Source organism: Sphaeramia orbicularis, chromosome 13, assembly GCF_902148855.1.
Source record: "Sphaeramia orbicularis chromosome 13, fSphaOr1.1, whole genome shotgun sequence".
In the NCBI taxonomy this organism is placed as follows: domain Eukaryota; kingdom Metazoa; phylum Chordata; class Actinopteri; order Kurtiformes; family Apogonidae; genus Sphaeramia; species Sphaeramia orbicularis.
In genome coordinates this window covers 44,875,041-44,902,075 of record NC_043969.1, presented here as the reverse complement: position 1 = coordinate 44,902,075, position 27,035 = coordinate 44,875,041, and the positions used below count along the sequence as shown (strand labels likewise).

General features: G+C 37.0%; 1 protein-coding gene across 2 annotated transcripts in view; it reads right to left on the bottom strand.

Moving 5' to 3' along the window:
* Nucleotides 1–27,035, bottom strand: part of tyw1 (tRNA-yW synthesizing protein 1 homolog (S. cerevisiae)) — a 178,509-nt gene that overhangs the window by 120,123 nt on the left and 31,351 nt on the right. For both annotated transcript variants that reach the window (XR_003937111.1, XM_030151965.1), the window contains exons 8-11: nt 16,346–16,466; nt 6,853–6,905; nt 6,651–6,769; nt 1,516–1,625 (exon numbers count right to left, since the gene is read on the bottom strand). Coding sequence is in view for 1 of the 2 variants with exons in the window: in XM_030151965.1 (XP_030007825.1) it covers nt 1,516–1,625; nt 6,651–6,769; nt 6,853–6,905; nt 16,346–16,466 (403 nt within the window). In the remaining variant the exon portion in view is untranslated. The remainder of the gene's footprint in view (nt 1–1,515; nt 1,626–6,650; nt 6,770–6,852; nt 6,906–16,345; nt 16,467–27,035) is intronic.

Here is a 27,035-nt window from a genome sequence, read left to right as displayed (position 1 = left end):
ACCCATAACAATGGAAAGCAAGTTTGACCTCTGACCTTCAGCCACCTAAATATTTTCAACACACTTGAGTCCAATTAAATGTTTTGGTCATATCTGGAGAAATGTCGTCAAGACACTGCTGAGAAATTGTGATTGTAAGAACAGATCTTGACCTTTGACTTTCTGGCCATCAAAACATTTCAGTTTTACTTCACATCCAACATTTACGGAAAAAAATCTGCAATATTCTGTCAGACTGTCCCTGATATCCAGTACTATTTTGAGTCTAATGGGGATCAAACGACCTGCACATAATGGACAAATTGAAAAAATATCCAATAAACAGGAACTCTGAAAACACAACTCGGCATCATTTCCATTAATCAGCAGCTGTCAAAGCCTTATTAAATGAGCGACAAGACCATAATGACTCCTGGAAAACAATATGTTCTATATTTGTAAATAAAATAAGCAGGACTCTGTTTTTTTTGGAGGCAATGTCTAGTGACTGTCAGTATTATTAAAGTATGTTTGGACTGAGCTTTGAATGCACTACTCAAAAAAACTAACCCTAAATGCAGGTGTACTCGTAAATAGTACAGTAAGAGGGTCCAGGCGTAATTCTTCTATTACAGACTGTTTTAGAGCTCACACAGGACAGAATTAGTTAGAGCTACTGGGAAAACAAAGAGGTAAGGACCCGGTGTGACATTTGTGGCAGTTCCAAAATGAATTTTTCTCTATATTTAACCGTCCTTACGTGATTTATTACGTGAATATTATCTTCTGTATTGTGTTTTCTTCAGTGAAAATCATGTATTTCCCTACATTTAATTTACTAATCATGTAGATGTTCATAAAAGCTCAGATTAAAGTTGAGGATTATTATATCAAAAACAGAGAAAACTGAAGAAAAAGTGTATTTTCCAGTCAAATCTCTCATTAACTAAACGTAAACCCAGTGTGTCCATCCACTGTCATTGATCCAACTCCATGGGTTTTACTGGTGAATCAAGGTTGTAGAAAATGACGGTGTTTCCATGGTAACTACAGAACCTCTGAACGTCCAAATGGGTCATATCTGATGACCACGAAAAGATGACAAACTGTATTTCACACCAAATATTTACATGTATTGATAGGATTAGTGGATCAACAGGTATTAGACAGTTTAGATCAGTAGATGGTCTTGGTTGCCAGTGGCTGTTTGGGTCTTTATGGGTTAAGATGCAACAAATAAGACAGAGTACTTGGCTTTAAACAGGAAGTAAAATTCTGCATGTGTTAGGAAGTGATAGATGCGATTGTGTTGGCTGAAACAGCAGAGAAAACATCAGCATTTTACACTCAGCGCCATTACACACAGGTTTACAAGAGATAATGAGGAGTAAACTGAGGATACTGTGGTTGTTTTTGTGGTTCGTGGTGCACACAAAGTATATCTGATGGATGGTTGGGTAAGTAGAAGGCTAGAGAAAGTGAAGCAGAGCCGTTCATGAATATCTGTGCTTGTTTGCAAGTCGATGGAAACCTCACCTCTGAACTGTCGAATCATGTTCTCGTGTTTCTCCAGGGAATCCTGTAGGATCTTTTCGGGTGGATCCATCTTCCAGCGCCACTCCGTCCCCACAGGGTTGGTGTGATGTCTAGGAAAGAGGCGCATATCCATGAGTGGGATTGGATAAAACAGAAGATAAACAGACTACAACATTAGAAACAGCTGCCAACTGGACCAATAAACCTGCAACCAACCTGTTGACATTATTAGACATAAAGTAGCAAAAATATCTCACTATATTTACAATCCGTCAGTTTTACTCTGGTTTCCCACTATTAAACAGGTAAATATTGGTTAATTTTCCTGTCAGTGCCCATGTTTACGTAGGTCTGGAGTTGGTTCCCAAGCCCCTTCAATGGCAGCTCACTGATGCTAATATGCTAATTGCTAATGCTAGATGCTGTGTGTGTATTAGGATGGATAAAATGCAAAGACTGAATTTCTCTCTCTTTTTTTTTGGCCTGCCATCCTTCAGAGGGCAATTTTATTTTAAATCTAAATAATTTACAAACAGTAACTGAATGTCTCTACAGCATAATGAAGTAAGATTAAGATTAGCCTTAATCTGTCTAATATGGTGATAAATGTAAGGACAGAATATTCAGTTTATTGTACACTACAAATCAAGTGTCTTGGAGAGCTCCCACTTTTTCAGACTTTTTATACTTAACTAGTTCAAGTCCAATGAATTATCTAGAAGTAACAAACATAAGCAGTAAGGATAGGCTGGTTAGTAGTATTCAGAATTTTTACATTACTGGTATGTTTTAAAAGCTGATATTTGATTAGATCTAATGTTCTACTTAGACTCAGATGTAGTTGTATTATTAGCGCTAAACTCCTGACACTTAAATGAGAATATATCTCTTTATTTGGTATCTGTTATCACTGACCTTATGTTTGTGATAAAAGGGTTTGCGCTTCGATCCACTGTGTGAATATGGTCCATGAAAGTAAATGACGCCTTGAAAGTTGATGCAAACTATTCCTATACATGTGTGCTCACTTCTGTTGGCTATTTACAAAACCCTTAATCTGAATGAAAGCAAAGTCAGTGCATTACAACATGTTCCTCTATTCTTTGAAGCATTATAATACAATACTATGTACACAGATTATACTTATGAGTACAGTCTATTGCACGGTTTATGGCACAGAATTGTGTAATAAACCAATAGACAGACGTGCAGTTATAACAGTTAAAAGTGTAGGGATTTTCTTTAAAGGGACCTTAGAAGTCATTCATATAATAACATTTTAATTCTGAATGTATCCTACAACACAAACTGCCTCTCTGTAACCCCCTTATGGCTGTCGAGGTGTGATCTCTAGATGCAACAGCAAATGCGGCATCATTTACACACACAGGCTGCTGAATTAACCCTTTACACGCCAAAGTTGCACTATTGCCACAAGCACCATAACTGACTGAAACACACCATAGATCCAGATAGAGTTGCTGAATCTTGTTACCACCTCCCACCAATAAATGGCAGACATGTGCCCCTTCAATCCTTACACTATTTCAGGGCATGTTTCTATTCAAAGTGAAGAAGAAAATCCAGTTTAAAATGTGGTCCTGAGCTGTTTTAGTAAGTGAGCAAAGTATATTACCCCACCCCCCACAGGGGAGGCAAGGTTTTTGGTTTGGTTTGTTTGTTTGTTAACACTTTAGCAGCAAAACTACTGGTTGAATTCATACAAAATTGGGTTTATAAATTGCCAGTGACACAGAATAGATGTCATTACATTTTGGGAAAAGTTGGTCAGAGTTAAACTTTTTTAGGAATTTTTGAATTCTTTTTTTTCCCCATTTACTGATAATGGGCAAAATTTCAAATGTCTATAAAAGATCAATTTTATTTCAATTTACTTCAAGCTAGACACATATATAGAGGCAATTGATATGCTGACATCAGCACGTGCATAGAGAGGATGACATCAGCTGGATCGATGCCAAAATAAGCTACAATACGTGTGAAGGGTGGCATTTGTTGTGCCTGGAACCATTTGTTTAGTTTTAGTTTGGATAGATAAGGACAGATTTGGCTACTCTGCCGCTTGGATAAAAAAAAAAGCTACTAAAACTTACTGCATTTTACTTTCTACTAATGTTTGAGTTCATTCATTTTAAGGATAAGATGACCAAAAAAAACAAAAACCCAAACTTCCATATAAATATGTTAAAGGTTCAACTTTACTAAAAGTTACGTAATCCAATATGGCTGCCAACATGTAACATCACAATATGCAAATTAGATGAGTAAATTCACTCCCATTATAAACTTTGGGTCATACATACCCAATATTTTCTTGTTTACAGTACAACTTTATCTCTAATCACTTCCAAGATACAGTTTTCTGAAATCTTGATATCAAAATTTTACATTTTTGGCACCTACAGGGTTAACAGGAACACATCCAGTCCCTGTCAATCAAACCTAAATCTGCATGGTGCTATGAGAGGTCGACGGTGAAGCCAGCTGCAGTGATACATCTGTGCTCTGAAATTGGCTACTTCCTGTCATTCTGTGTAGCTGCCTTAAGAGAGGCCGGCATATCTGTGGTGACAGGGAGGCAGTTCAGCGCTGCACATTCTGACAGCGACCTTTCAGAGCCCAACACAGTCGCCTTTTCAGATGGAACTTGAGGGCAGCAGAAGTCTCTCCCCAGTGCCATGATGAATCAGTGTCCACCTTTAGCTCTTACGCTGACCACTGGCCTTCTGCACTTACATCATTACCTTGTTCACCACAGAGAAACTATGGCTCAGTATAAACTTAGATAGACTGATGATAAACCTAAACTCACAGGCAATAATCCCCGCAGGTTATACAAGTCCTCAACAGGTATCCTGTTAGTCTGAGCAAACATACGTTGAGTTCTTGAAAAGCAAAAATTTAAACAACCGGCTAAATGTCAGATGAACTTGTAATTTTAAAGCATTCCTTAAAGCTGCAGGAGATAAAATCAGAATTTAAAAAAATGTAAAATGTTCAATTCAAGTGTCATTATGTTTCACTCAGGAGTCTCTCTTATACCAGCATTGATTCTGGGTGATGGAGTGCAAGTAAACAAGCAGCAGTCGGTGAGTGAGATAGAGTGGAAAGCATGTGTTCACACTCAACGTTTGTGCAGCTGTAAGCTTTGCACTCCGCCACTGTCCTGGAGACACGACCCAGCAGTGGCCGATAATGTGTCATCTTAGACCGGTGTCAGCTGAACAGGGTCATTGACCAGTCCATCACAGCACAGGTAATCAGACAAAACAATGAGGTTTCATCACTGCAGGTGCTGGAACAGCCCATGAAGGAGGTAACATGTCACTGACCATGCCTGACGTACGGAGCAGTCACTTAGTACTCAGGCATACTTGACAACGGGATATAATGGAAGTTACCTGACAGAACAGCTAGTATTATACGTGATCTCTAAAAATAGCGATGAAAATTCACCACAGGTACCCTTTAATGGAATATGGAACTAAATGTCGCTTGGCTACTCAGCTATGTAGACCTTGACCTTTGACAGCTCCTGGTCCAGTGGATAGGTTGCGGGTTTATCACGTTCATTCAAGTCTTGCAAGGAACAATAATCCCGTTTAACTTACCCTTTAATGTGGTGAGTAGGTGAGTTTCACATACTTATAGACACATGATTAGATAATGTGTTTACTCAATCAATCAACAAATTTTATTTATATAGCGCCAAATCATAACAAAGCTATCTTATGACACTTTACTAGGGATGTAACGATATGAAAATTTCATATCACGGTTATTGTGACCAAAATTATCACGGTTATCATTATTATCACGGTATTGTTGCAATGTGTTCAAAATGTTCAAAAACTACTTATAAACACACTGAAATAATGTAACCAAGTTGTATTTTGAAAAAAACAAAAAAAACAACAAAAACAAATAAATAACACACACAATGCACTTTCTGTGGCAGAAACATTAAAATATTAACATGTAAATATCAAACATACAAATGTGCATTTAAGATAGCACCTTATGGCCATAAGAGATATCTGCACCAGGAGTGGGAATTAATAGGATTTTATCAATATTAATGTTATTGTGGATTCTGTTTACCAGTCCAATTCCTTATCAAGTCTCCTATCGATTCCTGAGTGTTTTTTAGAGTAGGAAAAAAAGTAGTTGGACAGGTCTCTCTGCTGGATGAGGATCTGAAGCAGCGGGGGCTGGGGAGGGTTTTACAGTAGTGCAGACCCGGTCTGTACGCGTGCATGCTCGAACGAACCAGTTCCGCGCACTCACTCACTTGCTCGGACGGACCCGGGTGCATGCACACGTAACACTGGTCTACAAGGAAAATTCTTCCAGAATAAAAATAATGAAATTTTACCACATGAGAGTCACTGATAAAGAAAAATCAAGTCAAAAAAGCTGGTTGGCTGAACTTTCCAAGATACAGCCTTGGGTCAAAATGTGAAACTCAAGAATTAACAAGAGAATGATGGGTTTGACTCAAAAGGAATATTTGTCTCAGAGCGACAAGATCTACTTCAAAACACTGTCTGCACATTAGAATACATTCACTTTACAGGTTCTATTTAGTGGGAGATTTATAAAACTATTATATAAATGTACAGAAACCAATATATATGTGTAATAACACTTAATCATATACCTTGAAAACATTAGCAAACCAACACTTTTGTCATTTATTTTCCAATTAATTGTGTTAAAATACGTAACATTTAGCACATTTAATGTCTGAAGCAAATCATTTCTAAAAAATTGTAGACCAGTGTAATCGGACGGACCAGGTCCTTGCGGGAAGCCCATTAACCCCAAACTCTGGAGCTCTGTCCATGCAGGTGCCTTCCACCATGTTTTCAGAGGCCAAACATTACAAACTGTATACGCACGCCTGGAGTGCCGCTGCTTGACCAGGAAACGAAGAGCATCACCGTGATTTTCAAAGTGCGGTAATCGAACACAGTTATCATAATAATTAGAATTTAAACAGTAATACTAACCGTTGGAAATGTTACCGCAGTTTATCATTATACCGGTAATCGTTACATCCCTACACTTTACATGAGCTAACAGTCCAGTGGCTTTAGTCTTCAGAACCTTACCTCCAGCAGAAGACACACTTGTTTGCACATGCGAGGCTGGGGGTCGTTTCCATGCACCGGTGGGACTCGATCCCATAGAAGGTGTGTTTGTAACAGCCTCCTCTCCCACGCAGCATGGACTAAACCAAGGCCAAACCATACAGGTGAATACAACATTCAGTTTGTCACCTTTAAAGGAATGACATGTTGACAGGATACTCACCTTGGTCCATCGGCAAAGCTTCACTCCAGAGTGACTCCCGATTAGTTTGTACCCTGACAGAACGACACGAAGACAGAACAGGGTCAGCGATGAGTTTTATCCACAGCTAGAGTTCAGCAGAGTCATCAACAAATACAGGGGCTGATCACCTCCATACCATGACGCACTGGTGCAGGAATTCATGCAAAGGGAGCCCCAACCAAGTATTGAATGCTTCACATGTTCATACTTTTCAGTGATCCAACATTTCTGTGTTGAAAATCCTTGTTTTTAATTTGTCTAAAGTAATATTCAAATTTTCTGAGATACTGAATTTGGGGTATTCATTAGCTGTAAGTGATAATCATCCAAATGAAAAGAAATAACAGGGTTTCTGCAAGTATCAGCAAATCTAATTTAATGCCCATGTCCAACTGCAGATATAGTTTTATGTATAGTTTTATATACAGTTTTATGACAGTTTATTGTCGACAGGCTTTCACCAGGTTCTGAATAGTTCCTCCTCCGATCACTTCTGCTGAAACTCGCATTTTCCCATTTTTACGACATTCGCTAATATTCCCTCCGTTCTTTCGCCACAGCATGAGCGCGCTAACAGCACGTTGCATTCCAAGCATCCAGTGTCATGACTTTCTGTATCGGCCATAAACAATAGACAATTAAAGGGTTCCACCTGTCAATCATCACACTATACTTCCAATCAAAATTATTAAATGTTTATATAATCAAAATAAATCATGAATAACAATGCTTTTTTTCCATCAAGTGTATTTAATTTTTTAATGCCTCTGGACATCGAATTTAATGCTTTTTAAGGCCCTTTAAGGCCTTAATTTTCACAAAATCTATTTAAGGACTTTTAATGCTTTTTAATGACCTGCAGAAACCCTGAATAAATACTTGAAATGCATCAGTCTGTTTGATTGGATGAATCTATATATAAAGTTGTGTTTCACTTTTTGAATTGAATTACTGAAATAAATGGCATTTTTGATTATATTCTAACGTATTGTACAATGGCGTATTAGGGCCACATAAGAAAATAAAAATGCTTGTCACTACGAGAATAAAGTCGTAATATTTCAAGAAAAAAGTCCTAATATAATGAGAATAAAGTTGTAGTTTTAAAAAAGTCATTATTTAACAAGAATAAAGTTGTAATATTTCGAGAATAAAGTCCCAATATAATGAGAATAAAATTGTAGTTTAAAAAAAAATCATTATTTAACGAGAATAAAGTCGTACTTACAGGAGATGAAAGTCGGAATATTTTGAAAATTTGACAGAGTTTCTGGTTTTACAGCAAACACAACAAGCAAAGCAGCAACTTTCACTTCTGTTGGACTCCAAAACTCAGTAGAATCCTCACAGTTTCACCCTATCTCTGTGGTGTAACCACCGATAGCCCTGCAGCCGACTACTTCATCAGTTTCTCCTCCACAAAAGAGGCGATTTGCTCCAAATCAGTTCAGTTCTTACGATGAAACAAACCCAAACGTGTGCAAACTCGCTTCAAAGTCCTTAAGACTGACGATAATGTGCTGATGGGAGGATAGGTTCAGTATGTGGCCTTTGTGCGTAAACCCCAAATGAAAGTATTTCTTCACAAAATGTTCCAAGTTCTCCATTATTCGATGAGTGGGTACGACTTTATTCTCATTATATTATGACTTTATTCTCGAAATATTACAACTTTATTCTCGTTAAATAATGAGTTTTTCAAAACTACGACTTTATTTTCATTATATTATGACTTCATTCTCTTAGTGACGAGCGTTTTTATTTTCTTACGTGGCCCTAATACGTCGTCGTAGTATTGAGATGCACCTGTACTCATTCATTCAGTCATCCACAGTTTGAATAGAGTCAGTGGTATGAAGGAGGGGGCAGCTTATAAAGTTTGTTTTTTTACACAAAAGGAGGATAAAGTGTCTCAAATTCACTTCCTTCACAGGTCTGCTTCTCTATCCTCTTATATCCCCACAGCCTTATTCCACCGGTTATGATTGGCCGCATTTGGGTGAGTCCTCAGAGGCTTCTCTGCTTTTTTTATCCTCCACACCCACCTCTGTGATGTCTGCCTATCAAACAGAATACTTTAATCTTTATCCCATAATTTGTTGGAAAAGTAGCAGAGCTCAATATTAGAGCGGCTTCTCCAAAGTCTCATTGGTCAGACTTTCCCATTGAGCGATGTTTTAGAAGCAACGGCCTGATGAGATATTTAAGTCAATTTCACCTGTTAACTTTTTAAGTCTGCACTTCATGTGTGTTTTATTGGCTACTAGACTATTGTAGCGGAAGAACTCTAATTAAATCACAGTGGGGAACATTTTCAGTGTGTGTTAGCTCTTACTACTTCCCCAGGATTTTAGGTCTGAAACAAGATAAATCGAATAAAATAAACAAATGCTATTCATCGTGGAGTATTTTTGATGCAGCACCTAAAAGGAAAGCACTTGTAGTTGATCAAGGGTTGTACATTTGTAGCTGTGGTGAGTCTTTTTTTTTAATCAAGCACAAACATATTTCAGTTCCGTCTTCGAAAACCTCATGTTTGATGTATTGTCTCTTCGGGGGAGAAACTTGCTGACCATGAAAATACTTTTGAGAGCCTCCTCTAATCTTCATCCGAGAGGCTTCGAGACACGTTAAAATATTCAAACCTAAGACAGTAAGATTGGAAAAGTTAAAATAAGGAACTAGACCTACTGGCAATTTATTTAACCACTGATTAACCTGATGTAAGCGCCATTTCCTCACTTGTGTTTGTTAGGAAATTGATTTTTTTTTTTTTTTTTGCTGCCTGTGGAGAAGATCCAACCAAACTGAGTTCTTATACTATTTCCCCCTTTTTTCATTATCAGCAAAAAAAACTTATCTGTGGAGAAGTACATAATATAGTATGAATTAATGATAATGAGCACAGTATGATACACTATATGGACAAAAGTATTGGGACACGTTGAATTCAGGTGTTACTTTGCTAACTGGTCTGGGCAAGAAAGCAATAATGACAAATATCATAATATAGTTTTATATTGTGATAAATATTGATGGTTATAAATTATATGGACAAAAATATTGGGACATATTATGGCTACAGCTGTAAGATGTCCTGTTCATGCTGATTTGAGATAAAAGCATCAATATTTCCTTAAAGGGGTCATATTTTACTGAACCCACTTTTATTAGTCTTTGGTTCATTTATTTGTTTATTTGGACCCTAATAGTTCATACAGTTTGAATTTGAACCCTCCAGGTGCTGTAAAGCTATCTTTATATTCATTTTGGCAAAAATCGAGTGGATTTCTACAACCTGTTTTAATTCCTTCTTAATTTGTTACATCTATAACTAGTTTCGTCACAACATTTGCACATATAAGGTCAAGATTTCTGACAAACATTTTTCCAAGTACGCCATAATTGTTTAACAGCAGCAGCGGTTGTAGTTAAAACTGAAAATATGTCCAAACTGTGAGCCGATTACCTAAAATATTCAGTTGTTGGTTGAACGGGACAGAGCAGCACGGTCAACAACCTGGAGGGGGCGGGGCCTGAAGTAGCTCATTTGCATTTAAAGGGCCAGCGCTCAAAACCACCTTTCTGGTGTCATTACTCAGAAATAGGGTTGAAGATGAAGTTGAATTAATGAAGAATTTAGACCTAACCATAGCATTTACATTTTATGTAGACCACAGGGAAAGGTTTGAAAATGCATAATTCCATTAAATAAAGAAAAATACCACTGCTTTAAAGTTTAATGGGAGATTTTTCTTCCTAAGTTTCTTCCTATGTGAAGAAAGTAGATGGTGAGCTGTGGTAGAAAATTATTATCTATAGTCAGAGCATGAAAAATCTTTCAGAAATTTAGAGGTAGAACATTTAAAATCATAGTCATGGATAAAAAAAAAAAAAACAACGAATCACTGTTGAGAGAAATTATGTAAAAACTATCTCTGAGGCATTTTGGAAACAAGGATAATTTAAACCAAACTAACAAATGCAATGATATTTATCCCATTATAAACTATACTCTGACATTTGTCACTATTGTTTTGTATCCCAGACTTGTTAGAAAAGAAACACCTGAATTCAATGAGTCCCAATACTTTTGTCCATATAGTGTATTTCTTCTAATAGAATCCTGGCCTTTATTTTCTTCAGCTGCAGAAAGTACAAGATTTGTATTAAAGCCAGAACTTAAATTATAATTTCTTTTTCTCTCTGTTTATAGCAAAACTTTACCATCTGTTTGCACTAAACTGTTTGATTTCAGTCCACATTAACTTGCAGAGATTATATAAGGTTTTTTGAACCAATTTTCTTTCTTTTTTTTTTTTTTTTTTATGATGATGATGAAGAATTACCGTATGTCCATTAACTGCAGTTCTGATTTCTGACCTCTGACATGAAACTGATTTACACAGATGCCTAATAGTTATAACTATTGATTCATCATAAAACTCTGATAAGGAAAGACAGGCTGAGTAATGAATAGAAACACTGCAGCTGTATGTCCTGGAAAATGTGGACTTCATCTGATATTGTCAAAATATTGTAATAATTGATCCAAAATGAGGCAGAAATGCAGGGTTTCTAGTCCAATGCAACAACCAGAAGGCTTCAACACACACCAGAGACCAGAGAAAACTACCACTACCTGTCTATGTTTTAGAGGTGAAAACATTATGACTCAGATTATGGATCATGATTTTATCTCAAAAGATCCTAATATTATCTTTTGACTAGATCGTCCAGGTCTATAATCAACACTCAGGTTTTACCTTTTATAGAATGCTGTCTCCCACAATCAGCTTTAACCTATAAAGTCCCAAAAATCCACCGTTGACCTAAACTGCCTGATGTAAATGTTTAATACTCATTGATCCATTAATCCTATCAATACATGTAAATAACTGGCGTAAAATGCTGTTTGTCATCTTTTCATGGTCATCAGATATGACCCATTTGGATGTTCAGAGGCTCCATAGTTACCACAGTCATCTTCTACAACACTGATTCACCAGTAAATTCCATGAAGTTTGATAAATGACACTGGATGAGGACACTTGTTTATATGCTCAGTTATTGATAGCTTTGTTGAAAAAGTCACTTTTTCTTCAGCTTTCTTTGTTTCCAAACATAATAATCCTCAACTTTACTCAGAGCTTTTATGAACATCTACAGGATCAGTGAAATAAATGTAGGAAATACCGGATTTTCACTGAAAAATAGCAAAAGAAAGAAGATAATATTGCAATAAATGGTGATAAATTACTTAAGAAAGGTTAAATAGAGAGAAAACTTCAATTTGGAAGTGCTGCAAAAGTATCGCTGGGTCTTTATGCGTCAGTCGACCTCTGATATAAGCAGTCTGCCACTTTCACAACAAAATAATCAACATTCAGTGAAAAACCATATGGGATGATCAGTAAAACTAGTTCAGCATCTCAGTTCTTTGAGGAATTAACAAGACATCATGTCAAATTTTTGCATAGTGATAACTTCACTGTGCTCAAAATCCTACACAAGACAGACTGAAAGTAAACTGAATTTTTTTCTGTTCATTCGTCACTGGTTTCTACAGTTACATGTGCGACCGCCTGCTTTTCAATCAAGTCTAGAGGATGTAAATTAACCACCAGCTGTGGACATCTGCTGCCAACCTCACGGTGTAGATAAAAAAAGATGGAAGACTGTTCTTACGTTTTGCCTAAAAAGAGAAAAAAATCCTAGACGCTAGAAAATTAACCACATTCTAAGGAAATGTATCCAACATTTTCTCAATAATATTTTTCAAATTATATTGGTCTATAACAGAATCAGAATACATTATTAATTCCAGGGGGAAATTTGTGTTCATTAGAGTTGCTCCATTCAAGTATAATAAAAAGTAGCAGGAAAGAAATTATCAATACAACAAAAAGAAAATAAAAATGTGTGTGTGTGTGTGTGTGTGTGTGTATACATACATGTGTACACACACATACATACACACACCTTATTAAACACAATTAAAACAGCAATTTGTACAATATATACTAGACAATACGTTTTCAATTTGATAATTAAAGAAATATACATAAGAAAAATGCAAACATTTTTGTTACTAAAATTATGTGATTATACAGTCTTCACAAGCAACAAGCCAAAACAAGATTGTTTTTTTTTTATACTAAAAATAACACTACTGAATTTAAGAAATATATGAAATGGCACCAAATTTTGTATTATATTTATATGAGTTTTGTCTCAATTCAGCTGCACCTGTTTCAATAAAACAATAAAGATAAGAATAAGCTTATAGTGTCTTGATTTATGACAACGTCACTTATTTTTGTGCTGTTTGATGAAATGCTTCTTAGATAAATTTTTAAAGTCCGCTCAATCAAGAAAGGAAATATTCACTTTAAGTTACGTGCTGTTGTTGGAAGCTTTTTCGCTACCTAAAAATCTTAAGGTGTAACTTGTTAAAGTGAGTATAAAACTTCTTTAAATCTGCATTATCAAGAAAATAGAACACTCATTTAAGTAAACATTTCTTACATAACAGTGTTTATTTGCTTGTCATAAGAAAAAAGTCTAAAACTGTTGAGTGGTTAGATGTATGATATATTTTAGCATTCTAGCCCTGTAAATTCTGCTTATCTCACTTAGACTTAAAAAACAAAAAAAAAAACAAAAAAAAAAAAAAACAAGAAAATACGTTCAAATTTAAGAATATTTGGGTCATTAAATCACATTGTACTAAACTGTCACCAGTTGTTACAGTGACTTTTTCCACATCAAAATCTGACTAATTATAATGTTGTATATGAAAGAAACAGATTTAAAGTACTGCAACACAGGCAGGTTCTCGCCTCTAGAGCTCTGTTATAAGGAAAACATGTTAAATTTGCAGTTTTGTGTCAAAACTTTCTTGGATATTACACAAGGGTTCGAATAGATGTGACTTGTGCATCTATGTTGTGCCAGAAAAACAAAACCCAAGAACTGCCTACTTAGACCTGGTATCACGACAACGCCAAAAACTTTCATCCTTCCTTCTTTTATTCCCAATAAAACAAATTATCCACAGGGACAAGTTGGTGCCAACATAAACAACATGAAACAGGTCAACATTTGGTCAACAAAGTGAAGTCTGGCTCACAGAGTCCTATTTATAGAGTGTTGTGTAAGCTAACAGCGGGGGTTACTGGCTCTAAATGATGGGTTTGTGTGATAGTAGAGAATGCAATAAACAGAGAAGAAATAAAAACAAGTCAACAGCCAAGCCAAGCAAAAGACAGCTACACTTACACTAACCTATATAGACAAAAGTATTGGGACATTTTGAATTCAGGCTTATCTTTTCTAACAAGGGTCTGGACTACAAAGCAGTACTGACAAATGTCATATTTAAGATGTAAATATTGATGTTTATATCTCAAATCAGTATGAACGGGATATCTTACAGCTGTAGACATGATGTGTCTCAATATGTACAGGGTGGGGAAGCAAAATTTACAATATTTTGAGGCAGGGATTGAAAGACAGTGTATGACCAATTAGTTTATTGAAAGTCATGAGAATTTATTTGCCACAAGAAAATTGACATAATAGAAAATGTTTTTATTCTATGTGTCCTCCTTCTTTCTCAATAACTGCCTTCACACGCTTCCTGAAACTTGCGCAAGTGTTCCTCAGATATTTGGGTGATAACTTCTCCCATTCTTCTTTAATAGTATCTTCCAGACTTTCTCGTAATAGTTTTGCTCATAGTCATTCTCTTCTTTCCATTATAAACAGTCTTTATGGACACTCCAACTATTTTTGAAATCTCCTTTGGTGTGACGAGTGCATTCAGCAAATCACACACTCTTTGACGTTTGCTTTCCTGATTACTCATATGGGCAAAAGTTTCTGAAAAGGTATGGATAATAGTGTTAGGTATGATTATGACATCAATATATGTTTGGTTTCAAAACAACTGACGTAGTGCCTGCTGAGAAAAAACAACTAAATGTTCATTGTAAATTTTGCTTCCCCACCCTGTATGTCCATATAGTTTATAAACATCAATATTTCCTTAAAGCAGTGTATGAGTTACATCATAAATATTTTTTTTAAATTTGTAAAACCTGAGTGATATCCTAATTATCACTACTCTATTAGCTTTTCTATGCTTATGCACCTGAATCACTTCCCTCAGTGTGAACTACTTTGAAGATGACTCCATCATAAACACAGTCTGTTTACATAACAAACCCAAATGTCACGTGGGCCTTTTTGGAAGTTTTGTCGTAACATGCATTGTGGGAAATTCCATGCAGCAGCAATTTTGCTGTCTTTTCATGAGTGCTGAACCCAAATGTCACTTTGACCTCCATCCACTGACAAGACTCATTCTTTAAAACAACCCTGGTGGACAGGATAATTTTATGTTATAGCAATCTGGCTTGTTCTCTTGCCAAATCTGTGAGAAACCACTTTTGCTTGCCACAATGCACTTTGTGACAAAATTTCTGAAAAGGCCCGAGTGACGTTTCGATTTCTTATGTATAAAAAAATCAGAATCAGGCTGTGGCCCAAAATGTTACTACTTGTGGTGAATAAATATTTTTTGGGAGCTCATTTTTTTGGACCTTATCTGATTCTTTCATTCACTGTTTTTTTGGGATCCTGCACCCCTTTCAGTAACCGAATGTGCGTGTCATCGCCTCTTTTCTCGGTTTGTTATGCAAAAAAGCGGCATTTTGCTTCCAAAATGCCTCAGATGGTTTTTACTTAATATCTCTCAACATTGATTTCGTTTTTTTATCCATGACTATGATTTTAAATGTTCTACCTCTAACCCGAACCCTTCAGACGACACAACTGTCTGCTGTATCATCTCTGCATCTACCAGACTCACTAATCAATGTCTAAGTCAGGATGTTGGTTGTAAAAGACTGAAACACAGGATGCAATTTCAGGGGCTGATTAACTTAAATGTGATCCAATGAGAGTGACTAATTCATTGCTACATTCGGCAGGGCAATCCCATGGTAATCAGACATTAAAGCTGCAGCATTAACAGTTTACAGAAAAAAAAAACACCAACAAGATGTTTTTTCTAGATTCCTTGATTAATAAGATTACATGAGTCATTATTCATGTTCATAAAGTCAATTACATCTTTGCTGCCCTTGTGGAAACACCAAGGTTGAGGAAATGCTGACAAGCAGCTGGTGTGCAACACTTATAATGTGATTTTTTCTTTATTGCAGAGCAATGCAGCTTGATAACACGAATATATTATCCAGTCCCCATTTACACTAAGCAGATGTTCTTCTGGCAGCAGCCACACCGTTTTACTCCCACAAGTCAAAGATTCATATCACTCCAATATCACTTTAAGCTGGGTAAGTCAATATTTGCTTCATATGCGTTTCTGATTTTTGGACTGTCCTTAAACTCGCTAATCTGCATCGTTTTTATCCATTCACAAAATCCACTGTGTGTTTCTCACCTTGTTTTGTCAGGGCCTCCCTCAGGGCGGGGGTGATCATCTCTCTTCGCTCTCCTTCATCTTCAACCTTTTTTACTCCGTTCAGCTTGGACAGCTTCACCATCTGGCCTTCCTCTTTGCTCTGAGGACAACACAGAACTCAGGGTCAGTTCATCAGCCTGTTTTCCACCAACATGGTATCTGAGTAAAAATACTATATCCTGTATCTCACCGGCATATTCTACCAAGAATCAAAAACAAATTGAATTTGTGAGGTTGTCAGGTTTTGTCTCTATGTTAGAGTCCTGTGGTCTGGATGTAGGAGATCAATCTCCCAATAGAAGTGGGTGGTACTTTCACTGGAGGAGAACTCAACTAATTACATCAAAGTCCGTATATGACTTCCTATCAGTGCTCAAAAGTACCTTTACTGATATCTCAACCATTTACATGATATAAGCTGTCAAAATATGGACTATTATAAGGAAAGGTAAATTTTTATATTTCAAAAATTTGGCAAAAATTAAAAAATACGAATTTCTTAAAACTGTGAACAAAATTTGAAGACACTGTCTCAAGGATGCTATATAAAAAAATGGAAATGAATTCAACCAACAATTTCAGAGTAGATTGTTGAAATCTAGACATTAGTGACCTTGAGTTTGACCCTTCAAGGTCAAAGGTCATGGACCCAAATGAAAGTCCATATATGACTTCCTATCAGTGCTCAATAGTAACTTTATGGATATCTCTAACAATTCCCATGATATAAGCCATCAAAATATGGTCCATTATAAGTAAAGGCAAATTTCTAATATTCCAAAATTTGATAAAAATTCAAAAATCTAACTTTCTCACAACTGTGAACAAAATTTGTAGGCATTGTTTCAAGGAATCTACATATAAAATTTGAAAAGAATTTGACCAGTAGTTTCAGAGAAGATTGCTCAAATCTAGACACTGGTGACCTTGAGTTTGACCCTTTAAGGTCCCTCAAGGTCAAAGGTCATGGACCCAATTGAAAGTCCATATATGAATTCCTATATATAACATATATTCTCAGTGTCCAGCCAGGGTCAAAGTGCAATATATTTTTATCTCTTCTGTTTCTTGGTTGGTTGACATGCTTCTTTTTATTCTGTATATACTGTATATTTACACTTTTTTCTTTTAACCCTTTCATGCATTAATTATGAGAACCTTAGTTAAGATTTTTTTTCTTCAGTGTTTTTATTCCTCCATAGGCATGAAAAAAACAATGTGATCAAGGTTGTTTTTTTTTTCATGGAGTTACAAAAATGTCCATGCATTTAATTTTTGAAGTAAAGAAACATGTTTAAAACCCAATATCAAAAAGTGATATGAAAACAATGAAATAAAATGAAATCTGATGTTTTCTCACATTTTAACATATTCTAATGCTAGTTATGACTCTATTCATGGAGATAATATGCAAAAAAAAACCAACTTTTTTTTCTAACAGATAACAATTGATTTCCATTCAAACATGTTAGTGCAGTTCAGGTTTATCTAGAACAGTTCAGTTACAGTAATGGTCTGAATGTCAGTGTATTATTATGGGATGGTGCATAAGTGTCCACTGTGTTGGCTGATATGGAACTAAAACAACAAAACCCATGAATATACAAGAGAACAGCTGGAGAAGAACTGTCCACTGGAGTGACCACTGTGCATGAAAGGGTTAAACTGCTTTGCACTATGCACCACAAGAGAATGTCTCTTAATTTCATTGTACATATGTATAATGACAATAAAGGCATTCTATTCTATTCTATTCTATTCTATTCTATTCTATTTTATCAGTGCTCAGTAGTAACTATAACCTGTCTCTGCTTCTGTCAACACAACTGATAACTTTACTAACCTGACTTAACCTGAAGTATATTAAAGTCCAGTCGAAACGCAGATAGTGCACTCTTGGAAAAGTTAAATGGGAATACAGAGTCAGTTGTTTGGCACTACGGTGTGAACAAAGCCATATTTTAAACTAAAATAAATCATAGATCAGAAAGGCCAGCAGAAAAGAACATTATCCTGTTTGGACAGTGAAAGATAAAGTGACTCAAGTCTAAAGCGTAACAAGACGATTCATGGACTTTCAATCACAACAGCTGTCGCCTTTATGAATGGGTTCTATTTGTTAGTGAGATTAACGGCTTCCTTCAGGCCTGGCTTTGTTTGTCACAGCGTACAGCATTTGGATGGAAATCTAAATATCTTAAAGATGTGCTGTTTGCAGATAGAACAAAGGTTTGATTAACTGCAGTGAGAAAACTTGCTGTGGGCATGGAAGGGGTATTAGTTTTCAGAAAGGCATGATGGATGAGCTGCCTTTGAGATTAACTGTGTTTAGTGACAGCTCCACCCAGTGACTGCACTGCAACCGCCGCCTCAACTCGTCTATAGGGATCCATATGTCACTTCTGCAGAATATCGCCGCTCATAGGAGGCTGATTCTGTGTCAGCACAAGTTGACTCGAGTGAGTAAATGAACGTTCCTGAAGAGCCGAGGCAGTTCGCTGGTCTGTGTGCAGCTCATTGTGGTGAAATAACTCCTGTTCATCGGCCACAAAGGTCTAAATACTCATGACCTGCTGCTGTGTTTCAATAATGGCTCTGAAAACATGGGGAAAGTATCCATTATGTACTTAGTGAAGGTTTTTTGGGTTATAAAAATAATCTATATTTACTGAAAATCTATTTATCATCTCAAAATCGTCCTCAGGGTAGCGGTTAGAGTAACATATTTTAATGCAAGGGAAGTTCCCTTTACAGGTGAGTTTATTTTTTGTCAAATTATGGGAGTTCTAACCACTGCTATGATTTGAAATGAATTCTAAGCAGACGCAGATTCAGCAATTTTCAACCACATTTTTAGAAAATCTACAAAAGACCATGTGCGTTTCAGTGGTGACTGGTGGGGGTGTAAAGTAACGAGAATAAAAAAGGGATGAATCCAATTTCAGAGTCAGACTTTTAATGTTTCAGTCAGCTCACAATGCTCGTCACAGGTCTTTGACATTAATGTTCGGCTAAAGTCCATCTGTATGTGTAAAACCAGGGTGCTTACTCTTTTTCCAGATAAAAATTCCAGACTTTTTCAAAACTGCTATTTTTTCCCTAAGACCTAGATTTTATGTACTTTTATACTTGTGTTCCTACTTTTTTGGTAGAGATTGTAGCTGTTATGTGTCGTAGAAAAGTTCATTTTAATAAACATATGAATGTATAATTTGCAGTAAATCATGTTTTACTGATAGAAATGTTTTCAAAACATGAAAATCACAAAAGTGCATGAATACCACACAAAGAAATGTCACTTGAATCATTCCAGTTCCGACACGTCAGTGAAATCACATCCAGTTTTTTATATGCTTTCTTCATGTATTTCTTATCATACAAGATTATGTGTCTGATCATACTCTAAAATTCAACTATGGCAGAAACTTTTTGTCCATAGTTTATTAAGACTTTCACACAAAATTCCAGACTTTTCAAGGTCCGGGAAACAGCGTATCAAAATTCCGTACTTTTTAAGCCTTTCAAAACCTGTGCAAGCACCCTCCAAAAAGAGTAAAAGACTTTGTTCCTTGACGGACATTAAGACACATGCCACACATAGCAAATATTAAGTATTTTCGAGAAAAAGCCAAAAACCTCAAGTGAAAATAAACTTTTTTTGCAGAATTGGTAAAGTTATGTTTTACTTTACCTATGCAATACACAAAAAAATACCTACTTACAATACAACAAAGTTAAAACGGACATTGTTCCTTGTGAGACTTGAAAGAAGGTGGTAAACCCACAACCTCGACCACCAGCTGCTAGGTCAGTGTCCTACGTAGCCGAGTAGCATTTGGTTCCGCATTCCCTTAAAGGGGACATGTTGTGAATCTGCATTGCTAGCCATTTCAAAAGATCACATATACAGGGTGGGGAAGCAAAATTTACAATATTTTGAGGCAGGGATTGAAAGACAGTGTATGACCAATTAGTTTATTGAAAGTCATGAGAATTTAAATCTTCAAATCAGATTTTACTGCATTTCTAACGGTCTTGTTGTCTACCTCAAGTTCAATTGCCATTTTTCTCATGGATTTGGTTGGATCCTTTAGGATTTTGGATTTGAGAGCTTTAATAAAAGCTTTGGTACGTTTGTTGTTGCTTCCTCCACTTCCAGACTTTCTCGTAATAGTTTTGCTCATAGTCATTCTCTTCTTTACATTATAAACAGTCTTTATGGACACTCCAACTATTTTTGAAATCTCCTTTGGTGTGACGAGTGCATTCAGCAAATCACACACTCTTTGACGTTTGCTTTCCTGATTACTCATGTGGGCAAAAGTTTCTGAAAAGTTATGGATAATAGTGTTAGGTATGATTATGACATCAATATATGTTTGGTTTCAAAACAATTGATGTAGTGCCTGCTGAGAAAAAACAACTAAATGTTCATTGTAAATTTTGCTTCCCCACCCTGTAATACTAGTGGTTCTGGTCAGGAGAATGGCAAATGTAAAGAACATGTGTACGAAATTTGACAAAAATACCAGGTGAATAATATCCGAGAAATCAGTTGGACAAATTTCCCATGCTGAAATTGTTCAAAATTTGTATTAAAAATCAGCCATCTAAGAGTGCACTGCACCTCTCCCAGTTATAAAGAACAGGTGTGTGAAATTGGAATAGAATCCGATGAATAGTGTCTGAGAAATGGGTTGGACAAAAATCTCAAACGGACAGATGGACGGAATTCCTGGTTTATCTGTATACCTGATTTATCCTCTGGGGTGGGTGGGGGTAAAAAAAAAAAAAGAAAACCCAGAACAGGTGGATGACACTGCCCCTTTCAGCCTCCACTTCCACTCGCTGCATCAATAACATACAAACTCCGACGGTATTTGCAACATGTAGCCGACAGTGCAACAATCTGTCCCTGCAGTGTTTTGCGTGCAGCCCTGCAGCTTCATCCGGCCCCGGTCTCTGGTCCCCACCGCTTGGCCTTGGGCCTCGCAGACGTCCAGTCAAGCCCGAGTCTGCCTGGACTCACCGAACTGGGACATGTCGCAGCAGCGTGTTGTGCTCTGCATTCATGACGCAACGTGAGGCTGATGCGGGCGGACAGAGCAGCGACGACACACAGAGCGAGCAGGTGACCGAAGGGAAAAACTTAAACCACATGTGGCAGAGCAGCAGAGACCAGAACAGACCGACTGCTGCATGATGCCACAATGCTGCAATGAATAAACATGATGAAAAAAGACCAAGTACAGGAGGTGCATAGCAACATCTCAACCATTTCAGTGTACTATTGAAACCAAACTCCCACCAGCAGGGGAGTCTGGTACCAAAACACACTTAAAACCAAAACCACCAAAAAAATCAATGCTACTTATCTGCAGACTGTATCAGTGACCAAATAAAGTATAAAGCTCATTGTTTACACACATCTGTATTATGGTATCATCAAGGTTTCTTCTACAAACTAAAACTTATAGATGCTTAAAATAACGCTATATTTTATAATGTTCACAGCTGATAATTTGTATTATAGCTCTGTTAGCTTAGCTCTGTTTTTACACTGAAAACATACACAGTAAAACCACAATTCACCTCTGTTTTCTGTACAGTTTGTGTTGTCAGTAGCTGAACTAAAGATCTGTTTGGAATCCAACAAACAAGGTCAGAACAGTCACAGTTTAGTCTGAACCGTGGATCAACAAATGGCAACTTAGCAAAGGTAATAACATCCCATAATAACTTTACACCTTCAAAAGCCTTATAATCAAACTCACTCGAAAAGAAGAAACGCTGCCATTTTAGCATCAAACTCCGTTCTTTTCATTTAAAGCTGTGTCCAGTGGAGAAAACAATGACTTCTATTTTTATCACTTCTTTTCTTTGACTCTAAAAGTTCTTTCTTAATGGTTCTCATCTCATCTGGTAATAGTTTTCCTCACCATGGGAGACCAACAGAGTGACTCGCTACTCTGTCTACTGGTCTCATTCATCAAATTCATTTCATATCTCTACTAGGGCTGCAACTAATGATAACACTGGTCAACAACAAATTTATTGTTTAAGTTTTTTGAGCTGATTTAGGATAATTTTGGTGTGCTGAATCCAAAAATCACATTGATTTTGCTCAGTCAGGTCAACTTTCTGAACTATGCTACATATTGGCTTTTTAACATTTTTGCTTACATTTATGGGCATTTTCACATCATATGATACAAAATTCTTCCATATTTCTTGCAATAAACAAGTTCTGAAGATTTTACTTTTGCCAATTTATGATTAATGTTTTTTTTAATATTACAGGTGAATGAAATGGCTTTGACTAGAAGATCTTGCAAAAATAAGCTTGACGTATTCTGCTACATCTGCGCTGAATACACCATTGTACCTAACAGGAATCAAGTCACAAGTTTCATAAAGTGTGCTTACCAATCTTATTTTGGTATTAATTATTATATTTTGTGAGAAGATCAAATTTTACAAAATCAAATTAGCAAAAAAGCCTGACCTGATTGAGAAAAAACAGGTGTCATTTTTGGATTTAGCGGTGCAAAATGGTCCTAATTCAGTTGAAAAAACCTAGACAACTTGCAAAAAACATTTTTTTGTAACCCAGTGTAATTTGAACAATCTATTAATCTGTAGATTATTTTAATAACTAATCGATTCATCGGATAAACACAACACTCAATTCTCTGAGATCAGTATTTAACCCAAAGCAATATAGGCTGCAGACAAGTCACTAATAATTACATCCCTACAATTGCTTTAGGTATAGTTAGTGAGCACTAGCCCGCTACCTAGACTTGTTCTAGCGAGAGACTAGCCAGGTATAGTCTTCAACCAGATCTGGTTATAGGCTATCAAACTAGTGTTGTATGTATTAATTCCAGTAAATGAGAGGTAACATTAGTCTGCTGGCCTGATAAACAGAAATGGATGAAAGCATTATAATTACGACGATAGTGTCGAACTAGCTAGCGGGCTAAAGTAATCATGACATGTAGGCTATTTTAAGATAGGCTTACATTATATTCCCGGTGGGCGTGACAGCCCCGTTTGCCCAAAACATGGGATTTTGACCTTTTTTTTTTCTCCATATTCAAGTTTTCATACATAAACGGTGCACTACGTTTCAGGCGTTTCAGCAGGGCTGCCATGGCTACCAGGAAAAGAATGTAAACCTAGTTTTAACAATCTGTCCCGCCATCCGAAGCTTCAGCCATGCTGCTCTGTGTTTTCCTCCGTTGCACTACACAGTGTGCTGGCATGCCTCAATACTAACATGTTCAAGACCCAACGAATTGACCACCGAATTCGTTGCCAACTCTTAATCAATTTGGATCGCTTTAAATCGATTTGTTGTTGTAGCACTAATCTCTACAATCCAATACATTGGTATCTTTGGCAGAACTTCAGGGCTTTTTGTTCTTAACACATAATGTAAGAAATCAAAAGGTAAAGTAAGAATTGGATCTTTTGTATCAAGTGGCAAAAAACATGTGGTTTGATATGTTAACTTCAGGGGTTAAAGCCACAGTTCTTCATAGTCTTCTGGTGTCACCAGGCAAAAAAGTGTAATGAATTTCAACAGGACTGAGAGCAAACAGAACTGTGCCCTCTTCACTGGACACTGGATTGATTGACAGCTGTAATTACTAATAGTAATCACTGTTCAGACTCAGTCAGACGTGACTTGACTGTGCTACTCCATAAGCGACACAGAAGCTTAGAAAAGTGGCTTCTATTTTCCACTGAAGCATGAAACTGCATCAGGTTCATCTACCTTTATATTCAGTCTTTTGATTTGGACTGAGGGAGCTGAAAATGGAGGTGTTTATGTTTAGATTCTAGCATTTCTTTTCCACTGATTTCAGCTCTTGTGGTTTTAGGCATGAAGTGGTACATTGTCTGATGTGACAGCTGTGCCTGAAAACATCACAATGCAGACACTGAAATAAAAGGATGTGGGAAGGGCAGACTTCTGGTGATTAGCCATTGATTATTATCCTTGTAGGGAAATTCAGCCTCTGCATTTAACTCGATATAATACACCCACTACCTAGAATTAGCTACAGCAAATGGCAATAGCACACAATACACATTAGGAGTGGTGAGCTGCCAGTGAAGGCACTTGGGTGTTTGTGGTGAAGATAATAAAGCAACATCTAGTTTTGTGTCAAATAGCTCAGTGGACTGCGTCTCTCATTGTACATAGTAGATGACATTAACACAGAAAATGGCCAATACCACGGCAGCAAAGTGAAAAAGTGTTAAAACATGGTCTGAATTCTTCATTAATCCAACTCCACAGGTCCATCTTCAATCCTATTTCTGAGTAATGACACCAGAAAGGTGGTTTGGAGCGCTGGCCCTTTAAATGCACATGAGCCACTTCAGGCCCCGCCCCCTCCAGGTTGTTGACTGTGCTGCTCTGTCCCATTCAACCAACAAATGAATATTTTAGGTAATCGGCTCCAAGTCTGGACATATTTTCAGTTTTTACTACAACCGCTGCTGCTGATAAACAATTATCGTGTACTAGGAGAAATGTTCGCTCCTTGCAAGACTTCAACGAACATGATAAACCTGCAACCTATCCACTCGGCCACCAACTGTCAAAGGTCAAGGTTCTATGTAGCTGAGTAGCCAAGCGGCATTTGGCTCCATATTCCATTAAAGGAGTGATATTTTGCTTTTTCAAATGGAATTATGCATTTTCCAACATTTCCCTGTGGTCTACATAAACTGTAAATGCTCTGCCTGGGTCTGAATTCTTCATTAATTCAACTCCACAGGTCCATCTTCAACCCTGTTTCTGAATAATGACACCAGAAAGGTGGTTTTGAGCGCTGGCCCTTTAAACGCACATGAGCCTCTTCAGGCCCCACCCCCTCCAGGTTGTTAACTGTGCTTTCTGTCCCGCTCAGCCACTTGAGTTCGTCAATACAACCAACAACTGAAAATTTTAGGTAATCAGCTTGAAGTTTGAACATATTTTCAGTTTTTACTACAACCGCTGCTGCTGATAAACAATTATGTCATGCTCGGAGAAATGTTCATCGGAAGTCTTGACCTTATATGTGCAAATGTCGTGACGTAACTAGTTATAAAGCGTAACAAATTAAGCAGGAATTAAAACAGGTTGTAGAAATCCACTGGATTTTTGCCAAAATGAATATAAAGATAGCTTTGCAGCAGCTGGAGGGTTCAAATTCAAACTTTTTGAACTATTAGGATCACCAAATACACAAATAAATGTACACTACCAGTCAAAAGTTCGGACTCACCTTCTCATTTAAATGGCATGAGAAGAACCAGAGATAGCCAACAAGTGCTCAGCATCACTGGGAACTCCTTCAAGACTTTTGGAAAACATTTCAGGTGAGCATCTCATGAATGCCAAGAATGTGCAAAGCAGTAATAAAAGCAAAATGTGGCTATTTTGAAGAATCTAAAATATAAAACATGCTTTGAGTTATGTCACACTTTTTTTAACTACAAAATTCCATGTGTTCAGCCATAGTTTTGATGCCTTCAGTGAGAATCTACAGGGTGGGGAAGCAAAATTTACAATATTTTGAGGCAGGGATTGAAAGACAGTGTATGACCAATTAGTTTATTGAAAGTCATGACAATTTATTTGCCACAAGAAAATGTACATAATAGAAAATGTTTTTATTCTATGTGTCCTCCTTCTTTCTCAATAACTGCCTTCACACGCTTCCTGAAACTTGCGAAAGTGTTCCTCAAATATTCAGGTGACAACTTCTCCCATTCTTCTTTAATAGTATCTTCCAGACTTTCTCGTAATAGTTTTGCTCATAGTCATTCTCTTCTTTCCATTATAAACAGTCTTTATGGACACTCCAACTATTTTTGAAATCTCCTTTGGTGTGACGAGTGCATTCAGCAAATCACACACTCTTTGACGTTTGCTTTCCTGATTACTCATATGGGCAAAAGTTTCTGAAAAGGTATGGATAATAGTGTTAGGTATGATTATGACATCAATATATGTTCGGTTTCAAAACAATGGACGTAGTGCCTGCTGAGAAAAAACAACTAAATGTTCATTGTAAATTTTGCTTCCCCACCCTGTACAATGTAAATAGTCATGAAAATAAAGAAAAAACAGGTGAGTCCATACTTTTGACTAGTAGTGTACCAAAGACTACTAAAAGTAGGTTTCACAAAATATGACCCATTTAAGTCACAGCAGCATCTTAAATGGAACCGCTTCATGACTCCAGACCGTGAAGCGAAGGCATCGGTATCCACAGCTGCCAGTCGGGTTAATGAGCCGTTAACATAAACCTCAGAGACGAGGCTTGGATGCAAATGCACTGAAAATATATAAAACACCAATTAGAGACAGAAAAGAAGCGATGCTCATAGAGGGATACAAGCAGAGGTACAAAGACTGATATACACGGAGGGAATGAACACATCGTACACTCTGGCAGCTGTTCACAACCAGCCTGCCAGTCTATCATCGGGTACATCTGAAGGAAAACAGTTGTGGGAAATATGTGCTCATCATCGAGTTCAGCAGCGATCCACTCATCCTCATTTTGGCCTGGCTACAAGCACCACTTACATCAATAAACACAAATCCATCTGGGCCGCATTCAGGCCAGCAGCGTTTCACGGGTTCGTCTCCGTCTAACTA